The sequence below is a fragment of the Triturus cristatus genome, chromosome 2_2 (genome assembly GCF_964204655.1).
Source record: "Triturus cristatus chromosome 2_2, aTriCri1.1, whole genome shotgun sequence".
Lineage (NCBI taxonomy): Eukaryota > Metazoa > Chordata > Amphibia > Caudata > Salamandridae > Triturus > Triturus cristatus.
The window spans coordinates 59168980-59187256 of record NC_140582.1 but is presented as its reverse complement, the minus strand read 5'-3'; the positions used below and the strand labels follow the sequence as shown (position 1 = coordinate 59187256).

Below are 18277 nucleotides of genomic sequence, written 5' to 3'. Positions count from 1 at the left end.
AGCCTGACCGGTCCATATGGATTAGGGGCCTCATGACTTGCAGGAGTCTAGTGGCTAGAATAGTAGCTACAATTTTAACCTCTGTGTTGAGTAGCGAGATCAGGCAATGTGAGTCGCAACACTCTTTCGCCTTGCCATCTTTATGAATAACTACTGTGACAGCCCGTTGAAGGTCACACAGGAGGGTGCCCTGTTTAGCCGCTTCCAAGAACATGTTCAAGAGATGAGGTCCCACCAACCCTACGTAATGCTTATAGAATTTTGCTGGAATCCCATTGGGTTCCGGGTCTTGTTAGAATTCAGTTTCGCTGTAGCAGCTTGAATTTCGGCAAACTTGATTTCCGCGCCAAGTGTTGCTCGAGCCTCTTAATCTAGCAGAAGAGTGGTCACAGAGTCCAGGTACTTGTTGTTTCGAGGCAGTGTCTGCAATGGCCTGGCCCTATAAAACTCTGCATAGTAGCAAGCAAAGGCTCCCGCTATTGCTTAATCTCTTTCCCTACTTTCTCTCCCTATTTGGTTTACCTGCCTGACCTCCACCTCCCTTTTCCCCAGCCACACCAGTAGTTTCCTAGCCTTATTACCAGCATTATAAAGTCGGTGTAGCGTGGTTAGCATTTGGGTTTTTGTGCCTTCTTATGTCAGAGCTCAATATTCATGTCTTAGTAGGCCCAGCTTCTTAAGGGTGGTGGGGGGGAGTCTGGTTCCCTCAATCTCTAGCAGCTGACCCTCGTGTTTCTCCAGGGTGCCCTCTCCCTCCTCCTCTTTCAGGCTGTCAGGTTCTGGACATTGTCTCGAAGGACCATTTTGTAGGCCTCTCAGAGCACTGCTTTAGACTTGACTGACCCTTCATTTATATGGAAGTAGAGCTCTGAGTCCACCCTCAGTCCCATGGCCACTTCCCAGTCCTGTAGATCCCAGGCATTAACAGTCCATCCGGCACAACGCCTATCCGCCCTCACCAACTGGGGGTGTGATCTGAAAGGCCCGGGCCAAGTAGTCCGCCTGCAATATAGTTCCCATTTCCCCTGTTGGTGCAAAGACATAGTCTGGATGGGATAACACCTTATGGGCCCCTGAAAAATAGTCGTTTTTGTGTTCAAGTGGGTGATTGTGCCTCCAGAAAGGCCCAAGCCAGCTGCAAAGCTTGCAAGCGGGGTGGGTTGTGTGGCCAGACTCGTGGATCCTAGCCTGTCCTGCTCCACTACCATGACATAGTTAAAATCTCCTCCCAGAGTGTGGAGTGAGGAGTCAGCCTCCAGCGTTATACTTGCTAGCCTCTTAATGGTGGGGGACTGTAGCCTAGGGGGTGCATATACGCTAAGCAGCGTAACATCTGTTCGTCCCTAGAACCCTTTTACTTCCACCTGTCTCCCCAAGAGGTCTGTTCACTTCTTAGCTACTCAGAAAGGTGGATCCTTCCGGACCAAAATAGCTAGCCCTCTTTGAGCCTAACGTGTACCCTGCATATGCCAGTGTGATGTAGGCTCCTCTCCCCGGAAATCTGCACTGTGTTCCCTTAAGATTGGTCACTTGTAAGCGTACCACATCCACTTGTAGGTGTCTAATGTATTGGGTCACCAACCCTCACTTGACCTTGTCACCCAGGCCATTCACATTCCAGGACAAGATCGACAAGGTCCTATTTGCTAATGGTGGAGTACTCATCCTGGCTCTAAAAATGGAGGCGGGACGTGCGAAAGAAGTGATGGGTGCCTAAGTAGTAACTGCTGAATTATGTGGTCGCAATAGAGGCTGGGCATCAGCCAAGGTGACTGTTACTTTTCTCCCTGAATTGTACCAGCTTTTCTAACCTGCCCCATGCCTAGTTTACATATTGGTATCTGCCCCCTCCTTAACATAACCCGCCCTAAACCCCCCCCCAACCAAGTACCCATTCCACCCCACAAGGACTGCTGTGAGTAACTGCTCTCTTAGCTAAACCATAACTACTCAACAGAGGAGACTAAGAGGTCTGTAGCACACCACCCTCTACCACTAGTTCAGCCCCAATTCGAGTCCTTGACCCTTTCTGGAAATCCAACAAACTGAGGTTGTTTAGGCGGGTGCAGTTTTCAGCATCTTCCAGTCTCCACATCACATCCTTAGTGGTGGCTCGGGCTTCTGCAGCATCTGTACAGAGACCCTGAACTGTGTCCTCCAGCTCGGAGATCCTAGACTCGGCAGAAGTGACCCTATCAGCCATGTTGCAGAGATTCTGCTGCAGGAGGGAGACCTGAGCGCACCACCCCCATTCTCCCCTCCGGTGGCACACAGGAAGACTGGATATCCAGGAGGAGAGCCACATTGCCAGGTATTGTAGGGGGGGCGCATCCACTTCTGGAGGCGCTACTACCTTAGGCCTCGGTTCTTTATCATGGAGTGATGCTCTGTGCACCCTCAATTGGATAGGCCCGTAGGCAGCAGTGGTAGCAGTCCAGGGCAAGTCTCGCAGGGGCAGGAGTGACACACAAGTCATTTCTGATGAGCAGGATAAGAACAGAGAGGAGATCACTTTCAAACTCGTTTAGTTCCTGCGGCCTGTATTGTGGGGGCCCAACTAGTATTTTCAGGTGGGTTTGCAAGGAGAGGAGACTGAAATGTTGCAGTCTGGGGTGGGGGAAAGTCCATTTTGACCGGCGTCAGCCCTGCCAGATGAATGATGGCACCGTCTGTGGCCCGCAGATGACATGCTTCAGATGGGAAGGGGGGGAATGTCCCCCCAGGTCCCCCAGCCCGCTGCTCAGCACTTGTAAAAATGATCTGTCCTCTCACTGGTCTCAGGGAACTAGACCCCTCCTCCGACATGCAATCCTTTTGTCCCCCCACCCGCAGCACGGGGCACCCAGTACCTCCAGTCCATTTTCCTCTTCAGGCCATACTCTGGGGGGGGTCCAGGCCTCTGGCGCAGTGTCCGTGGGGTGCCTGCAGTCAAACAGGTCCCACAGAGTACTCTATTCCCTGCACCACCAGGTGTCAGGTGCAGGCAAGAGGAAGTCAAACCTTCATCACTGCTCTCCCCATTTTCATTGGGTCAAGTCCTCACCTGCGGGGTGATCCGGCCAGGCCTGCAGCTTCAGCCCTCCAAGCTGCCACACAGGATGGTCGCTGCCTCCCCATGCAGCCAGGGGTTAGGGGGCACAACCACAATAGGGCAGCGCTGGTCCCAGCTGACCCACCGCTCATTAGGGGAACGCGGCTGTCCCAACAGAGGTCAGGCCCACCAGGGAGTCCCTCCTCACAGCCTTACTCACGGGCACAGCAGCTGGACTCCTGGACCGGCGTCCAACAATCGCCGGTCTTCCAGCTTGCCCTGCTGAAGTCACTTGACGGGCGCCTCTCGGATCCCGGTGGGGGGTGCCCAATTCACAGTCCTTCCAGTGATCTCAGTCCACCAGTAGGGCTGCCATAGCACGGCTCTGCGTCAGGGCGTCACAGGTCACAGCCAGGCTGCGGAACGCAAGGTTAATCGTGGTATCTCGGTTTGTAGTTGCGGAGTGTCACTCTGCAGCACAGCCACCCCTGCATCTAGGCGACCTGGGGGGCTCTAACAGAAGCAGGATTCGTGGGTCTAATCACGATTCTGACTGATTAATTATAGGCCCGACGATGAGCGCACTTAACATGCATCTGACTCTCCCTCCATCTTGGCCAGGCCTTCTGAATCTGGATTGTTGATCAAGTCATCATCATATTCCTTTATTACGGTTAAATAAAACCATAAAAGGTTTCAATATAAACATTAAAAATAGAAATATAATAAAATGTGCAAATTTGTTATTCAAAACTATTTCTGAGTAAAACCATGTGTGAGAAATTTCGGTCCAATAATACAAATCTCATAGCATGATTATTTTTTCACATCCATAATATTATGGTAAAAAAAAAAAAGATGAAGGAAATACAAAAAACACATCTCAAAGCTAAAATGATTTACAAAGAGAACAAGTAAGCTCCTAGATAAAGGGGTATAAAACCAATCATAAAACAAGCATTTGCAATGCAATAGGTCTCTCATTTGCGAGAGTTTGAGCTGTTGGCATTGTAAACGACAGTGCCTTTTATTTACGTGTTGGTTTTTAAAACATAAATAAAAGGCATTGCAATTTACAATGGCAATAGCTTAAACTCTCGCACATGCGAGACCTATTGCATTGCAAATGCTTTTTTTTCTAATGCCTTGAACCACTGCAGAGAAGTCATTCAGCACATCCAACCATTAACATTAAACACCACACAAAATGTCCAAGGCAGCACTCATCTTACTTAAACACCAGCAAAAGACATACAGTTTCAAACGATGGTTTGTCAAGTTCAGTGGCATTCCAACACCCGCAGAAAACAGCGCAGGCTACGGAATGTGCTGGAACACAATAAAATGGTTGAGGCAAAAAACACAATGCACATCGTTACATCCCCACCCCCATATATTGCAGGACCAGCGCATTCCATTCTCGAGCTTTCATTTGACAACCTGATTTATTACATTCTTCGATATGGAGTATTTGTTTCTTTCTTTACATCAAACCAACTGACTGTTAAGTGCCCCCGATCCTGTATGCCACTCTCAGTCCACCTGGCGTTACAGCCAAGTGCAGAAAATGTGCTTGGAAGTTTGAACACAGGTCCACTTGGGGCATGATTACGAGTTGCGCGGTATTTATCACGCCCTGTAAATAATATAATAAAAGAAAACCCAGGACTGGCGTCCTACCAACATGGCGTCCGGTGACAGTCCTAGAAAGTTATGAAAGTGGAGCCAGCAGCAACAGCCTTCACCAGGCCCTGCTGCGAGTCCTGCGCGGGCACAGCTAGTTTGTAGTATTTGGCGCATGGTAAGTAGATAAGGGTGGCATTCATTCATCCATAGAGATGATGGGGCTGCTCCCAGGGACTGAGTACAGTATCTCACACTGCACACCTAACTATGATTGACAATTCATTACATGTCATTGGGGACCGCAAGTATTGAGTTCCCATATAACCAGCGGGTGCATTCTGGGAGTTGTAGTCCTGCAAAATATAAAATGAAACAGATGGGCAGCAGCTGTATACATCAATGCTTTGTACAACGAAAATATGGACTGGAATATTGGGTCTTTACGCATTTTCCGTGGCATATTGAGGCTACCAAAGAGGGTGAACGCGAAAGATCCTGGAGGATAATACCACTGACGTCCAGGGAGTGGATTCATTTTTGGAGGGGGGGGTGAGTGGAAGGCTCCCCCTCCTGTGTATGGGGACCACTTGGACATTTTGTAGAATATAACGTCTAGGAGTCAGGCCCTGCCTTTGACACCTAGACATGTCACTGGTCGTGGAGCTGATGGAGGTAAACAGTTCTCTCACACGTTTGGAAGAGCTCAGCTATTGTCTCCCTGTATTCAGACATTTGCCCGTGCCCGGTGACATGTCTTCCTGTATCCTGGTAGCTCGTGCCCGGTGAGAGCTAAGGCATTATTTCACACATAATTCTACGGAATCCACTTCTGTTCTTCGAAAGAGTCAGTAAACTAGAGCATGAACCCCCAAACTCAGCCGAAGATGTAAAATGAGGGACTCCAAGCCAAGAACTACCTGTGAACTCAGCTACAGCAGCGGCCCCTCTGACTAGAAAAGAATTAGGGGATTGGGGGGGGGAAGAGTCATCCCGGGCGGATGTGCGAGGGGCTCTCTTACCTCATTGGCCCATCTCCGGAGCCCTGGGTAGTTGTACTGGACTGTGTGTCCGATGGTGGCGGACAGAGCGATGCCTGCAGCGCTTAGTGGGGGGAGCCCTGGTATTCTGCACTTTCATTGGCTCATCTGGTCCCCCCTCCCTCCTCCGCCCCACACCCCGCAGGATGAGTGTGGGCTGCCGGGATGATCCAGAGGTCCGGATGCAGCTGGGCCTGCCCTTCCCGCTGCGGTCCCTCTCTGTCTCCCTCTGCTGAAGCGCCGCGATCTGCCGGCATGAGAGGGCCAGAGGAAGCCTGTGGGGCCCGGGGTGTGTGAGGGAAAGGGTGTGCTTACAGCGTGCACAACACCTTCTCCTAAATGTCAAATGCTGCAAATGCATACAGTGGCGTTCTGATTTTATTTTATTTTTTTGCGTTACGTGTTTGGTAAAAAAACTTTGGAAAAACTTTACCTTCCAAAGAGGTTCAAACGGATTAGATTTTTTTTTTATTTGAAATGTGGGAAGAGGGGTTGTTAGGAGAGGGATGGAGTTCTGGGGGGCGGGTAAGCGTCGACAGAGAAACCAGAAATAATGTAAACAAGCCCGCGAGTGGTGCCCGCGCGCCACAGCGAGACGTGTGGTTTCAATTATCGCGCCCGTGTCTGGGCACAATAATTGAAACCACATGGCCGGCGGTGCGGGTAACCGACACCAATAGGCCATGGGCGGAGCAAAGCGCCCACCTTTGACCAATTGCGTGCTGTCTTTGTAAAAAAGATGCACGCAAAGGCCAATAGCGTGGGCCAAAAGGAAAAGCACACGCTCATGCATGTGCGATTCCTAGGTCAGTTTCCAAACCTCTTCCAAGAGGTCTCGTTCTGCGCACTGCAACACTAGGCGCGAGACCTATACAGTTGAGGCAATACATTAAGTATACATAAAAGTAATATTTTAAAAAGCATTCAACCTAATGTACCATATTGCCAACAGGTATCTAGCAATTGAATACACCACACAGTTTCTCATGTTGGTTTTACATATTCTAAGGGCTGTATGGCGGTCCCAAACCCAAGAAGTTTACAAAGGGGAATAATCCATTGTGTACGTTGTTTAGCATAAGCTTTACAAAAAAATAACCATGTTCAATGTCCTCTGGAACTAGACAACCCATCGGACTCAGATTTGCTATGTCTTCCTTTTTGGTCCAGGACTGCGTAAAAGTAGCCAATGGTAATATGCCCAATCTGAATTTAACATAAAGTGCATGTGCCGCAGGGTTGATAACCATATTCAGGTATGGCTCATACTCAGCTACACATTTGAACATCAAGAAGGAATCTACCAGGAGAGACAGCAGACATTTTTTCACCTAATACATAATTCCAGTAGGATGTTTTCAGCTTCTCCCAAGCTTCATTTTCCTCCTTAAATTTTGAAAGGTAAGTAAAAATTACTCTTTAAATCTTGTAACCAGGAATGGGCAATTGGATATTGGTCTGTAGTTTGCAGCATCGTATGGATCAAGGTTTTTGATAAGTGGTCTGATATAGGAGGCTTACAACTTTGGGGGGAAAGATCCTAGTTCCAAGTACTTGTTGAGTAAGCTTCTAGCTACGATCCATGCACGCATTGTGAGAAGGGTATCTTTAATATTTTTGGAGGCGCTGTGTCTGAAGGTGATCCTAATGGTCTAAATGTAATAGAATTCTTTTTCTGAGAGGGTATTGAAAGTATTACACAGTGGAAGATTATTTTTGTCCCTCTTTATGCTGTTGAGTCGTGGCGAGGGAGTGTTATTGGGTTCCCCTTTAGGTAATTTTCTATTATTTATTTATTTTGTAAACATTTTTTAGATCAATTGAATTGGGATTTTGCCACAGAAGCATGCAGTTGTTGTGTTTTGAGTAATGTGATTCTCTCAGTTGTGGTATTTTGATTGAATCTTGTGGTGATCCTTTGAAGGGTGGTCGACTTTAATTATGTATTTGAAGTAGTGTCCTTTTGCTTATGATTCTGAAAACTCTTCAGTTGGCTTTATTAGACTGATGTAGTATGATTTTGTCTTTTTCTTTGCTTGATTTTTTTTTTCCATTCCTTGGTGTTCTCTTGATTTGTGTTTTAATTCTTTTGATGTTATCATTAAGCCATGTGGTTTTTGTGTGCTGGTGAGAGCAGAACGCCAGCCGTATCACACATGATAGCTTTATGTTGTTTATAACATTATGTTATAAATGAGGGGTTTTCATAAAGTTCAGTGAATGAGGGTTATTTTTTGGATCGTTTCATAACCATTATTGTAAACACTAGTTTTTCTATCGGACCATCTTGCAATTATGGTGAACTTCTCTTATTGACACTTTTAGCCAACACACCTTCTCATAGTAGTGACAATGGCACAGTTACGTTGGGTTCTCCTATTTACCGCATGCCAGTGAACCTCTTACTCTGTAAGCATCCCTGTTTTATATGGAGGGAAGCCCTTATTGCACACATGACGTCCATCCAGAAAGATATGTAGGAATATTGTACGGACTTCCTACTTCACCAATTTGCTTCTGTACAAGAAACATTAACTATTTATCACATTAAATAAGAAGGATTGATGAAAATGTGTGCTTTCACAACTCATACTCATAATAGTTCTGACAAAGACCATGATAGACTTTATTGGTGTGGTAGAAATTATAGGTTGTGTATGTGATACTGTTTGCCATTTACCCTACCAGACGATTGGGAAAGTGCCAGTTTGAGTGAGGATGAAGGAGGCAGCGAGGATGGAGAATGGATTGATGTGCATCATTCCTCAGATGAAGAACAACAAGAAATAGTAAGTCTTCAGATGTTTGACCTTTAAATCCTAGCAATTTTTAAACTCTGAGTGTGTTTGGTCATTTTCAAAGCATATTGCGGCAGAGGTAGTCACAGGAACATTTTAGAAAAACATCCTTGTGTATGCCATGTATATTTTAGAATTAGTCTTGGTACAATAGATTAATGTTTATTTGTTTATTTCTTCAATGTATTAAACTAAATATTTGTCCTTAAGAAAGAGGTTTTAATGTTGGAATCATTGTATGCATTTAGTCTAAATCCCACTTTTTTGGAAGTGTTTGGGATCTACATACTGGAAATTCTGCTTAAGCTAGATATGGCCTGACTGGTGAGATTGCTGAAAGAATCACAGTTATTAGAGAGATGTTCCAAGTGTGCACTTAAGTTCCATTTCTACTTAATCTTTTTCGTAATGATTCAGATAAGTAGTTATGATTAATTATAATTTATCTTCACATCCTCGAAGTCTCAGTTCTTTTGTAAGTGGATCATGCAGCTTTCTTGACATGCACTGAAAACTCTCTTCAATCAACTTCTTTTGAAATTTGACATTAATGCCTGCTGCCAAGGAACTTTATTGCAGTAAGATGTAAAATTGTGGCTTTTGGCGGTGGGAGAAATTTTGATATTGAATAAAGGGTTATTTAAATAACCAGCTTCCACCTTTTGGAGTGCAGCTGAAACATGTTTACGTTGTTTTAATTAGATCTAGATCTTTAAAAATGCAGCATTTAGCTCTCTTCACATTTGCTTTGTCTTCGTTGCTAAACACGTGTGATGGCTGGGATTCTGTCAGTCGTTTGCCTAATTGATTTCTGCCAGAAAATAGATTTCTTGGGAATATTTGCTAATCCTTTCCGAGGTTTAATTTCTGATAGAGACTTCTAAACACAAAGTCCTCATCTTGTGATTTCTAACCTTGTGAATTTTTCCAAGGCACCAGACTGGATCCGGACACCTTTCATTAATTTCTTTGCATGTTGAAAGGTGGCACTGCGCAGCCCTGGGTTTGTTCCGTCCACTCCGAATATGACACTGTGGCCTGATATATTTGCCACTTTTCCTTCCAAACACTTCACAGTGTGTAGAACATGGGCCCTAAAATGACAGGTTTTATCCCATGCCTTAACGGTCACCGACTGCTGTCAGTAACAGACACCCTTGATGTTTGGCTTCGGTGCCTTGGCACTCAGAGTTGTGTCCATGTTGCTTGAAGGTGAATCACAGAGCCATTACGTCCACGAAGTCAAGTTAGCCATCTCTAAACTCCAAAAGAAGAAGGGTGCATATGTGCTCTTGTTCCTGAGGCTAGTCGCATGAATGTTCCAAATCGAAGTTGCGGAGCTCCGGTAGGTAGAAAAGATACCACAAAAAGCATAATAAGTAGAAGCATGGGTCTCATTCTACCTGCCATTCGTACCTTTCGAAGTTTCGCGACAGCCTAGGTACCTCCAGGCCGCAGAGCCATTCCACCAAACGGACTCCAGCAGTGTTCCTGCACGCTTGTTCCTTGGATGGACTGTGCCAGCTGACAAAGTCCACCAGCTCCAGGAGGTTGTGGTAAAAATCTTTGGTACCCCACTAAATCTTCTAGAGCAGCTTTGGGGCCAAGGAGACGCACTGGCTGGTTGTTGGAACCATGTAATAAGCATACAAAACAGTGATGGATGGAATGCTTGAATTAATCTCAGCCATTCGTACTCATTCAGGGCTGCTTCCCAATCCACTATTATTTTTAACACCATACCACCTCAGTTTGGACCCAGCTATATCGAAACCAGTCTTCATAGGAAGAGTCTAGCCTGAACTGACAAGCCAGGTCACCCCTTAACTGGACCACAAGCTACCCAGGACCAGTTTCACCCTAGTTATGGGCTCATCAGCCTGGTACAGCTTGGTTCCAGCGACAGTGTGCACAGGACCCACACCTGGGCATACCCGTCCCACTTAGGATGAAACAATAAGTATGCAAGACAGTAATGCATGGAATACTTGAATTAATCTCAGCCACTGGTAATCACTTGAGGCAGCATCCCAATCCATCATCCAAACTGAGGTGACATGATGTGCAAAATAATGAGACTGATTTGCATATAGCTTGGTTATAGGAAGTTGGCTTTTTATGTGATATATCAAAATGAGACATATTGTGTAAAGAGTCCAGAGGTTCCCTTACAAGTGGACAGGGACTTGCTCTGGCAATCCCAAGGTGCTCTTCTTGGGAATAGTGTGGTTGAGCAGCCTTAGACTTATCTTGAAGGAGTGCAAGACATCTGCAAATACACACAATAGTCAATAAATGAGACATATGACTCACTTGAGTTTACTATACCCCGGTTCTTGATTATCCCCTGCAGAGGAGCCCAGAGGGCATTCGTTTTCTGGAAGTGTTGATCACCTGTGATTACGATGATCTCATTAGGAGTAACTTTCCCACGGCACTGGAAAAGACGAAAACATGCATAGAGCACTAGATCAGTCTTCCACTCCCTCTTATATGGAGAATATCTCCGAATTAAGATTAAAATCTTACCAAGATTTTTAGGTCAAGCCTAGACAGTACTTGCGCTGTCTCTTCAAGCCATATATATCATTTTTGGGCTTACAGCCCATCCATTGCTTTTAATTTGTTTATTTCTGTGTCCTTTAAAAATCCTTTCTTCCAAATGGTTAATCTTTTCTATTAGTCCTTCCTTTTCGTTGGTTGTTCACTTCCCCAGAGCAGCTACTTTTATGAATTTAGGCTTGTTTCTTCACAGTTTTTTTTTTCTGCACGGCAACATCGGAAGGCTGTCCATTCTCACAGCTGCTCCCCCTGCCTTTCGATTTCGAACGCTATTGAAAACAGGCCTGTAAATCTTGTCAGGTCACTCTCTTTCATGTTTCACCATAATGTGGCGTTTATTTTATAGGCAGGGCACTCCCACAGCTGGTCATCTGCACTGCAAGGCTCCAGTATGTGAAGCCTCCACCCCAGGAGCCTATAGGAATGTGCCTTTTGTTTTTTTCTTCCCCCTGTTAACAGGGCTGTTAATCTTGTTTTTATTTAGAAACAAGAACTTTATTTGCACTCCTGACCTCCTCCCACTTTCGGTTGTGTAGCGTTAACATTGCTCATTATATGTGCTGGCACACATTTGAATTTATTTCTGACAATACATGTTGCTTGATTGTGATGCAGCTGTACTTGTGTTGTTAGGAAACGTTAGCCACTTGCCAAGTGGTGCACTCATTGCACTTTCTTGAAGAAAATGCAAAGTGTGAGCAGGCTGCCAATGGCATCCTCTTGGTGGACACTTATCTGCAGACTTGGCGGTCAGATTGAAACCAGGTGTTGAAGTACTTACGCATTGAACTGAAATCAGTACGGAAAGTTCCTTGTGTACAAGTTGTGATTAAGAAATCTTATGGGAGCTTGATGAATATTCAAACATAACATATGTCATGTTATGAATATTATGACTACTTCTGGGCTGCCACTCATGCTTTGTTCCCCCCAGCCATTTGTTCCTAGGCTTGTCACGTGCCATGCTTCTGCCTTCCTGTTTGCACACTCACCAACTGCCTCTCATAGTAAGAACCCTCCACCTCTGCCCGTGCCACTATAGTCTTTTGGCTGTAAGGGGGTAACACTGAGCAAGGTACGGCTCCCAAGGTGTTGAAGTACTGGGATAAAAGATACTCTCTTAATTTTTCACATGCAGTCAGTAAGTGCATACGCCTGCAGTGCCTCTCCCTCACCCCTGCTTTCTGTCCTTGTTTTTAATCCACCCTCACTTTCCGTTGTTTTTAATACCCTCATTCTCCTCCCACTTTCCCTTATTTCTAACCAACCCTCAGTTTCACCCACCACCCCCGTTTCCTACTCCCCATTATGTTTCCCACCGGCCTCCTTCGTGTAGCTTGTTTATCACCCCATCCATTCCTAGGTGGGCATTTGTGCGTTTTTGAGAACACCATAGAAGTCAATTTGCTACGAACTGGTGCAGAATGAGAACATGCAATGAAATGATTCAGGTGGAACACGACTGTCACCGGATTGATTGGCATCAAAGCACATGTTTATTCTAGCTTTGATTGGAGTTTGAACCAAGTCGCAAGTGTTTGGAAGGTGCAAGCTGTTTACTAGTTTATTTTATCGAAAATTAAGAAACGTTTTAAAGAGATTAATAAACGTGCCTTGTGTTCCACTTCCGGATACATAATTATGGGATGCCGCTCATGCTTTGTTTTTTGCCAGCTATTTTTTCCGGGAGCTTGTCACGCGCCAAGCTTCTGCCTTCTTGTTTGGCTCTCATAGAGGTTCCTTGTGAGAATACTGCGCCTCCTCCTGTGCCACACACAGTCTGTAAGATATAAGGGTGTAGCACTGAGTAAGGTACCGCTCCCAAGTTTTCGAAGCACTGGGATGTTAGTTGAAGGTTATGCAGGCAGACTCCCCCTTATGTGAGCGATTTATCAAAATATGGCTCTCCCGGTATACACACTCCTCTGTGCACAAAGCTTTATGGACACTACAATGAGAGGGGCACATGCCACTTCACTGAAACAGAATATAAGCATCTGTCTAGCATAAATTATTAAGTCCTTCCTGGATTACCAAACAGATCTCCTTTCATGGACTTGCCATTCTTGACTCTGATTACTATAGGTGGGTGAGCCAACAAATTAACAGGACGCGAACCAGAGTCAAGCCGAGGGTCTGGCGCAAATCTTAAAGTCCGTGCTCAAGCCCAGCATTGAAAATACTTGCTGTGTAAATCACTGAACAAACATCACATAAAATATGATAGTCTCTTCAAAATTCAAATTTTTAAAAACCCATGACACAGTCAATAGATCTTGCTTAGGCGCAAACCTATTGGCTTTGCAAATGCTTATTTAATGAGTCCCTAAGTTGCAAAAACAATTCTATAAATAAATCTGTCTCTCAGTTTCAAATGAGGGCATGCTACATTGTACTGCTTATGTCAGTGTTCTTAGTCACAACTTTTTCCTTCTAAAACACCTGTGAAGCTTTACCTTAAAACATCTTACTTCCCAGATGTGAATGGGAACTCCTAGGGAGGCATGTTGTGGACATAGCATGCTTTAGTACTCATGTTTGAAACTGTTTGTTTAAAGATACACATATAAAATTATATTCAGTCATATTTGAAATTCTACCTATTTACCCATGTATGACAGGCCCGAAGGGTCAAATGTGGCTACAAATGCAAATAAAACATGTTTGGAAGAAGAAAACAAATCTTACTTCCGATGTGCTCACACATGGCTAGAGGCGCATCACTAAAACACATGGGTGAGATGCAATTTTGCACTGATTCTGGCTAGTTTTGGACAGGTATTGGCCTTTTTGAAGTCACATTGGTACTGACCTGAAGATAAGTGCAAAAATCTTTTGTTTGGCTTGTGGCGCTCTCTGCCCACTTTAAGGGCTCCTAAAGGTAAAATGAATTAAACATGCTTCCTTGCAGCTGGAAAGGATTTGATTGTGTTTTTTTAGCTGCGATGCTTCGGCTAGACTTCAGCCGTCAAAGTAAACTATGTGTCAAAAATAAACTCGTCCATTTCCTCATATTTAAAATGGTGTGTTTCTGGGCACTTTAACAATTTCAATACTTACTTTAAATATCGGACTACATTTTGGGCAAACAACCTGCAGTTCCCCTGAATCATGTAAAACCACACCTCTAAGTACAGGCAAGGACATCTATTTAATAATCTCTTATAAACTCCCACATAAGGGACCTACTGGCTATGCCAATGCTTGTTGTACCTTTTCGCAGATCTCCCAGTGGCACTTCCAGTACGCCTTTTTCAGCAAATGCGACAGGCCCTTTTGCGGCTAATTTGGTATGGAGGGCAAGCTAGTGTATGATGAGACGTTTTGACAAGACCCTTGCACTCGGGTGGTTTGGAGCTACCGCACTTTCTTATTTATTGTCTGGTTGTGCAAGCCCAAAATATTAGCGATGTAAGATATTTCACTGAATACAGAAGACTAACTGAATGCTTGTTGGTTGTTGAACCCATGCAATCTTCCTTATTGTGACTCCCGTTACATGTTGCTGTACGATGTCTTTGTATTGCAACTGTAGATTTAATTTGCAAGACCTAATTTAAAAAATTGGTATTGCAAGCGATTCACAAGGCACAGAGGGAGTTCCTCCCGACCAAGAGGGAAGGGTGCAGATTCTTACGGACAGCACGGTCACTATGTTGTACTGCCACAAGCAGAGCAGTGGGGGGTACTATCCCTGGAGGCTCTGCATCTCAGGCAGTCACTAAATGTTCAGGATATTTCCCTGACGGCTGTGATCCTGGCAGGATCTTTAAACACCAGGAAGGATGAACTGGCTCATGAATGGCAGTTACACTCTTAGGTGGCAGAGGGCATCTTTCAGCAATCGGGAGAACACTTGCTTGATTTGTTCACCACCTCAGAGTGTGGTGTCTAAACTTTCATCCTCCCTTGGAGACTCCCTCTGCCTACACTGGTGGTCGGGTGTCCTGTACGCTTTTCCGCCTCTCCCTCCCCTTCCCAGAGTTCTTAAAAAGCTCAAGAGAGACCGGGCCAAGACATCCTAGTGACTCTGACCTGGGCAAGGATATTGTGGCACCTCGAACTTCTTACCATGAACATTTGCCCTCTAATCTGGCTGCCCCTTTAGGGTGACGTGTTGTAACAGCAGAGCCACATTTTGTACCCGAGCCTGCACAACTGACACCTCCATGCGTGGAGTTTGATCGGCAACAGCTGATGACTTTCAGTCTTCCTCCCGAGGTGGTTGATGTCATCTTGGCAGCCAAGTGTTCATCCACAAGATCTGTCACTGCAGAACGCTATGAGAAGTTTGTTGCTTCGTGTTCCTCCCGACATATCCTACCGCTCACTGCTTATTTATTGATGTATTCTTCTGGTTTGTTTGTCACTAGCCCAGCAAGGTTTCTCTGTAGCAACAGTTAAATGATACCTGTTTGCCTTCCTGTGTTTATCAGATTAGCCATCCTTTGCAATTCACCTGTTGTGATGTGATTTTTCCGGTGGCCTGCTTCCACGTTCCCGCCAACACCGTTTTTGATGCGGCAGTGGACCTTAATTTTGTTGTCACTTATCTGATGTGCACTCCCCTTAAACCTAGGCACTGTTGTCCTCCTCACCTTCTAACTATTAAAACAGCATTTCTCTTTGCCTTAACATCAGCTAGGCGAGTGAACAAACTCCAGGCTTTGTCAGTAGTTCCAACGTACATACCACCTTCTTCCAGGACAAAAGAGCATTACTGCCTAAGGTTGTCATGCAATTCCACATACGACAATCCATCACTTTGCCGGCTTCCTGTGCACTTCTACACCCTTCAAAACCAGAAAAATTGCTTCACCGCCTTCATCCCGAGAAGGCACATAGCTTCTTCGTAGACCACACCAGAGATTACTAACATGATGACATTTTCATTTGTTTCTCTGGGGCTAAGAAGGGCAAAGCGGTGCACAATGGATTGTGTTGTGCATCAAGATCTGCTATGGGATGGCCAAGAAACAGCCACCAGAAGGCTTGCGCGCTGACTCCACAAGAGAGAAGGCTGCTGCCATTGCCCTGGTGCGCATTGTGAAAGCTCTGTACATTTGCGAGGCTGCGATGTGGGCATCTCTCCAGACGTTCACAAAGCATTTGCTTTAATAACCAGGTCTGCCAGAATGGCTACTTTGCCCGACCTTCCTGCAGGATATCCTGGTCTGAGCCATTCCACAGACCCACCGCCAAAGCAGTTGTGCTGCTTTGGCATCTATTCACTGTGTGAGATATCTGTGGCTAGAAGTCTCTATCAGAAGAGTAAGTTACCTTTGTAAATGCCATTTCTGGTAGAGAGTCTATCTAACTACAGATTCCTCCCTGTTCTGTAGAATGAACTCATGGTGTCCATTAATAAGATGCCAAATATAACATTCTGCACACTGAGCTATCTAATTTCCATAGCTCCGTGTTCAACGGTGCAGACAGAGATTAGAAAGAGACTGATGTCAGAGCATAGAGATGGTGCATATATGGGGGCCCCAAACTCGTATCCGGAGTGAACGGACCCAACATGGAGCCTCGTAACGCCACCTGTCAATGCTCGAGGAAATTTCTGAATCGTTTCTGACTCCAGTCTGGTGCCTGTGAGAAATTTACAAGGTGAGGAATATGTGGTTAGATAGTCTTTACTAGAAAAGGTGTTATTGAAGGTAAGTAACTTGCTTTTCTATTCTGGATAATGGTGTTTGAAACAGTGTTTTTTACAGTAAATTGGTTTAAGGGTGTGATGGATTGGAAACCAACTTTGCACTGAAGATTCTCCCTCTACAGCAACATATCCATGCCACTGACTCCCTCATTCTACATGTTGCTATTTCTGTGGTTGATAGTTTAGTTTCCCATGAGTGAAGAAAGGGGGGGAGCTAGCTTATTATAGAACAGCAGCTTCTCTTACTGCAGAAGCATAAAGGGAGAAGCAGGAACTATTCTGTAAAAAAAAAAAAATGCAGGAACTATCTGGGTCATATGTTTTTATTATTATCTGTGGTGGTTATTGCTTGTTACTAAATGGGACCACTAGTACATAGACTGGCATGCTATTGATGTTCAAAAATGACTGAGGTCATTCATGCTTTAATGCACCCATTTTCTTTATCAATTGCTTACGATAAAGTGTCACTCAGTCTCACATATGACACATGTAAATGTCACACATAGGGAGACTACTGCAGCATAGGAATATCAAATGTCACATTCATACTTGCTGAAAACATGGCTGCTATGTGCACACTTTTTGTATAAAGCAGTAAAAAGATGACATTTTGAGTTTTCTGTGATTATAGACTGCCTCCGCATTAGCCTTGTAAGGTATCATTGCTGCTCCTGCTGCCACCAGCACTGCCAATTTGGGAAGGGGGGAGGGTGCAGATGTTTGCCATAGGCCCATGGTGTGTGGCCTTTCACCAGGGTTCTTTCAAAGGAATAGAACATAATCACATATAAGAAGTTAATCTTGATGCTAGAAGGAGTCTTTGGTCAACTTTATGTTGGCCTTACCTTCTGTTTTGTTATAGAAACAGTTTATACATTTTCTAGGGCTTTTTTACAGAAAAATTAATCTTCAGGTCTATTTGAGTGGCATGTTCTGTGACCACAACAGCTCTCTCCACCAACGTTTTATATTTCCATTATTAAAAGATAAAGGATTTTTTTCAAGTAAGACCAGCATTAATTTATCTCCAGGTGTTAACCAGAAAGGTTTTAGTATTGCAATTATTTTAGTTGCGGCTGTTACGAAGAAGAGTAGACCGGCTGTTTAACTTTTAGAAAAAAAGATTTGGTGTATGATCTGTTTTGTTGTGTTTATTATCATGTATATGTTATGCTATTTTTATCAGTGAGGTTTTAAGAATGATTATATAGGATGATTTTGAAGCTAGAGCTTTGATTTTATTGTATGTACTTGTTCGAGACATGTATGCTGTAGATACACATACTTTGCATACTCCTGCCATCTAGTGTTGGGTCTTGATGTTTGCAAGTTGTTGTTCTTCGAAGAAGTCTTTCCTAGTAACGAGGTAAGGTGACTCCTCCTTTCAGGGTTAGTGCGCATGGTCTTCGACTCCATTGTTAGATCATTGCTAGATTGTTTTTTTCCACTCCACCCCCCCCCCCCTCCACCCCCCCACACACACACCTAAACCCTACTGCAAATACCTGTATACCATATATGTATTTTTCTCCCATAGGAAAGCATTACACGTAAAGTA

The 18277-nt window shown here is 44.7% G+C and overlaps 1 protein-coding gene across 2 annotated transcripts in view; it reads left to right on the top strand.

Moving 5' to 3' along the window:
- The window catches only part of SDAD1 (SDA1 domain containing 1), a 148222-nt gene that overhangs the window by 121566 nt on the left and 8379 nt on the right, over nt 1-18277 (top strand). For both annotated transcript variants that reach the window (XM_085640981.1, XM_085640980.1), the window contains exon 18: nt 8383-8483. In XM_085640981.1, coding sequence (XP_085497107.1) covers nt 8383-8483 — 101 coding nt within the window. The remainder of the gene's footprint in view (nt 1-8382; nt 8484-18277) is intronic.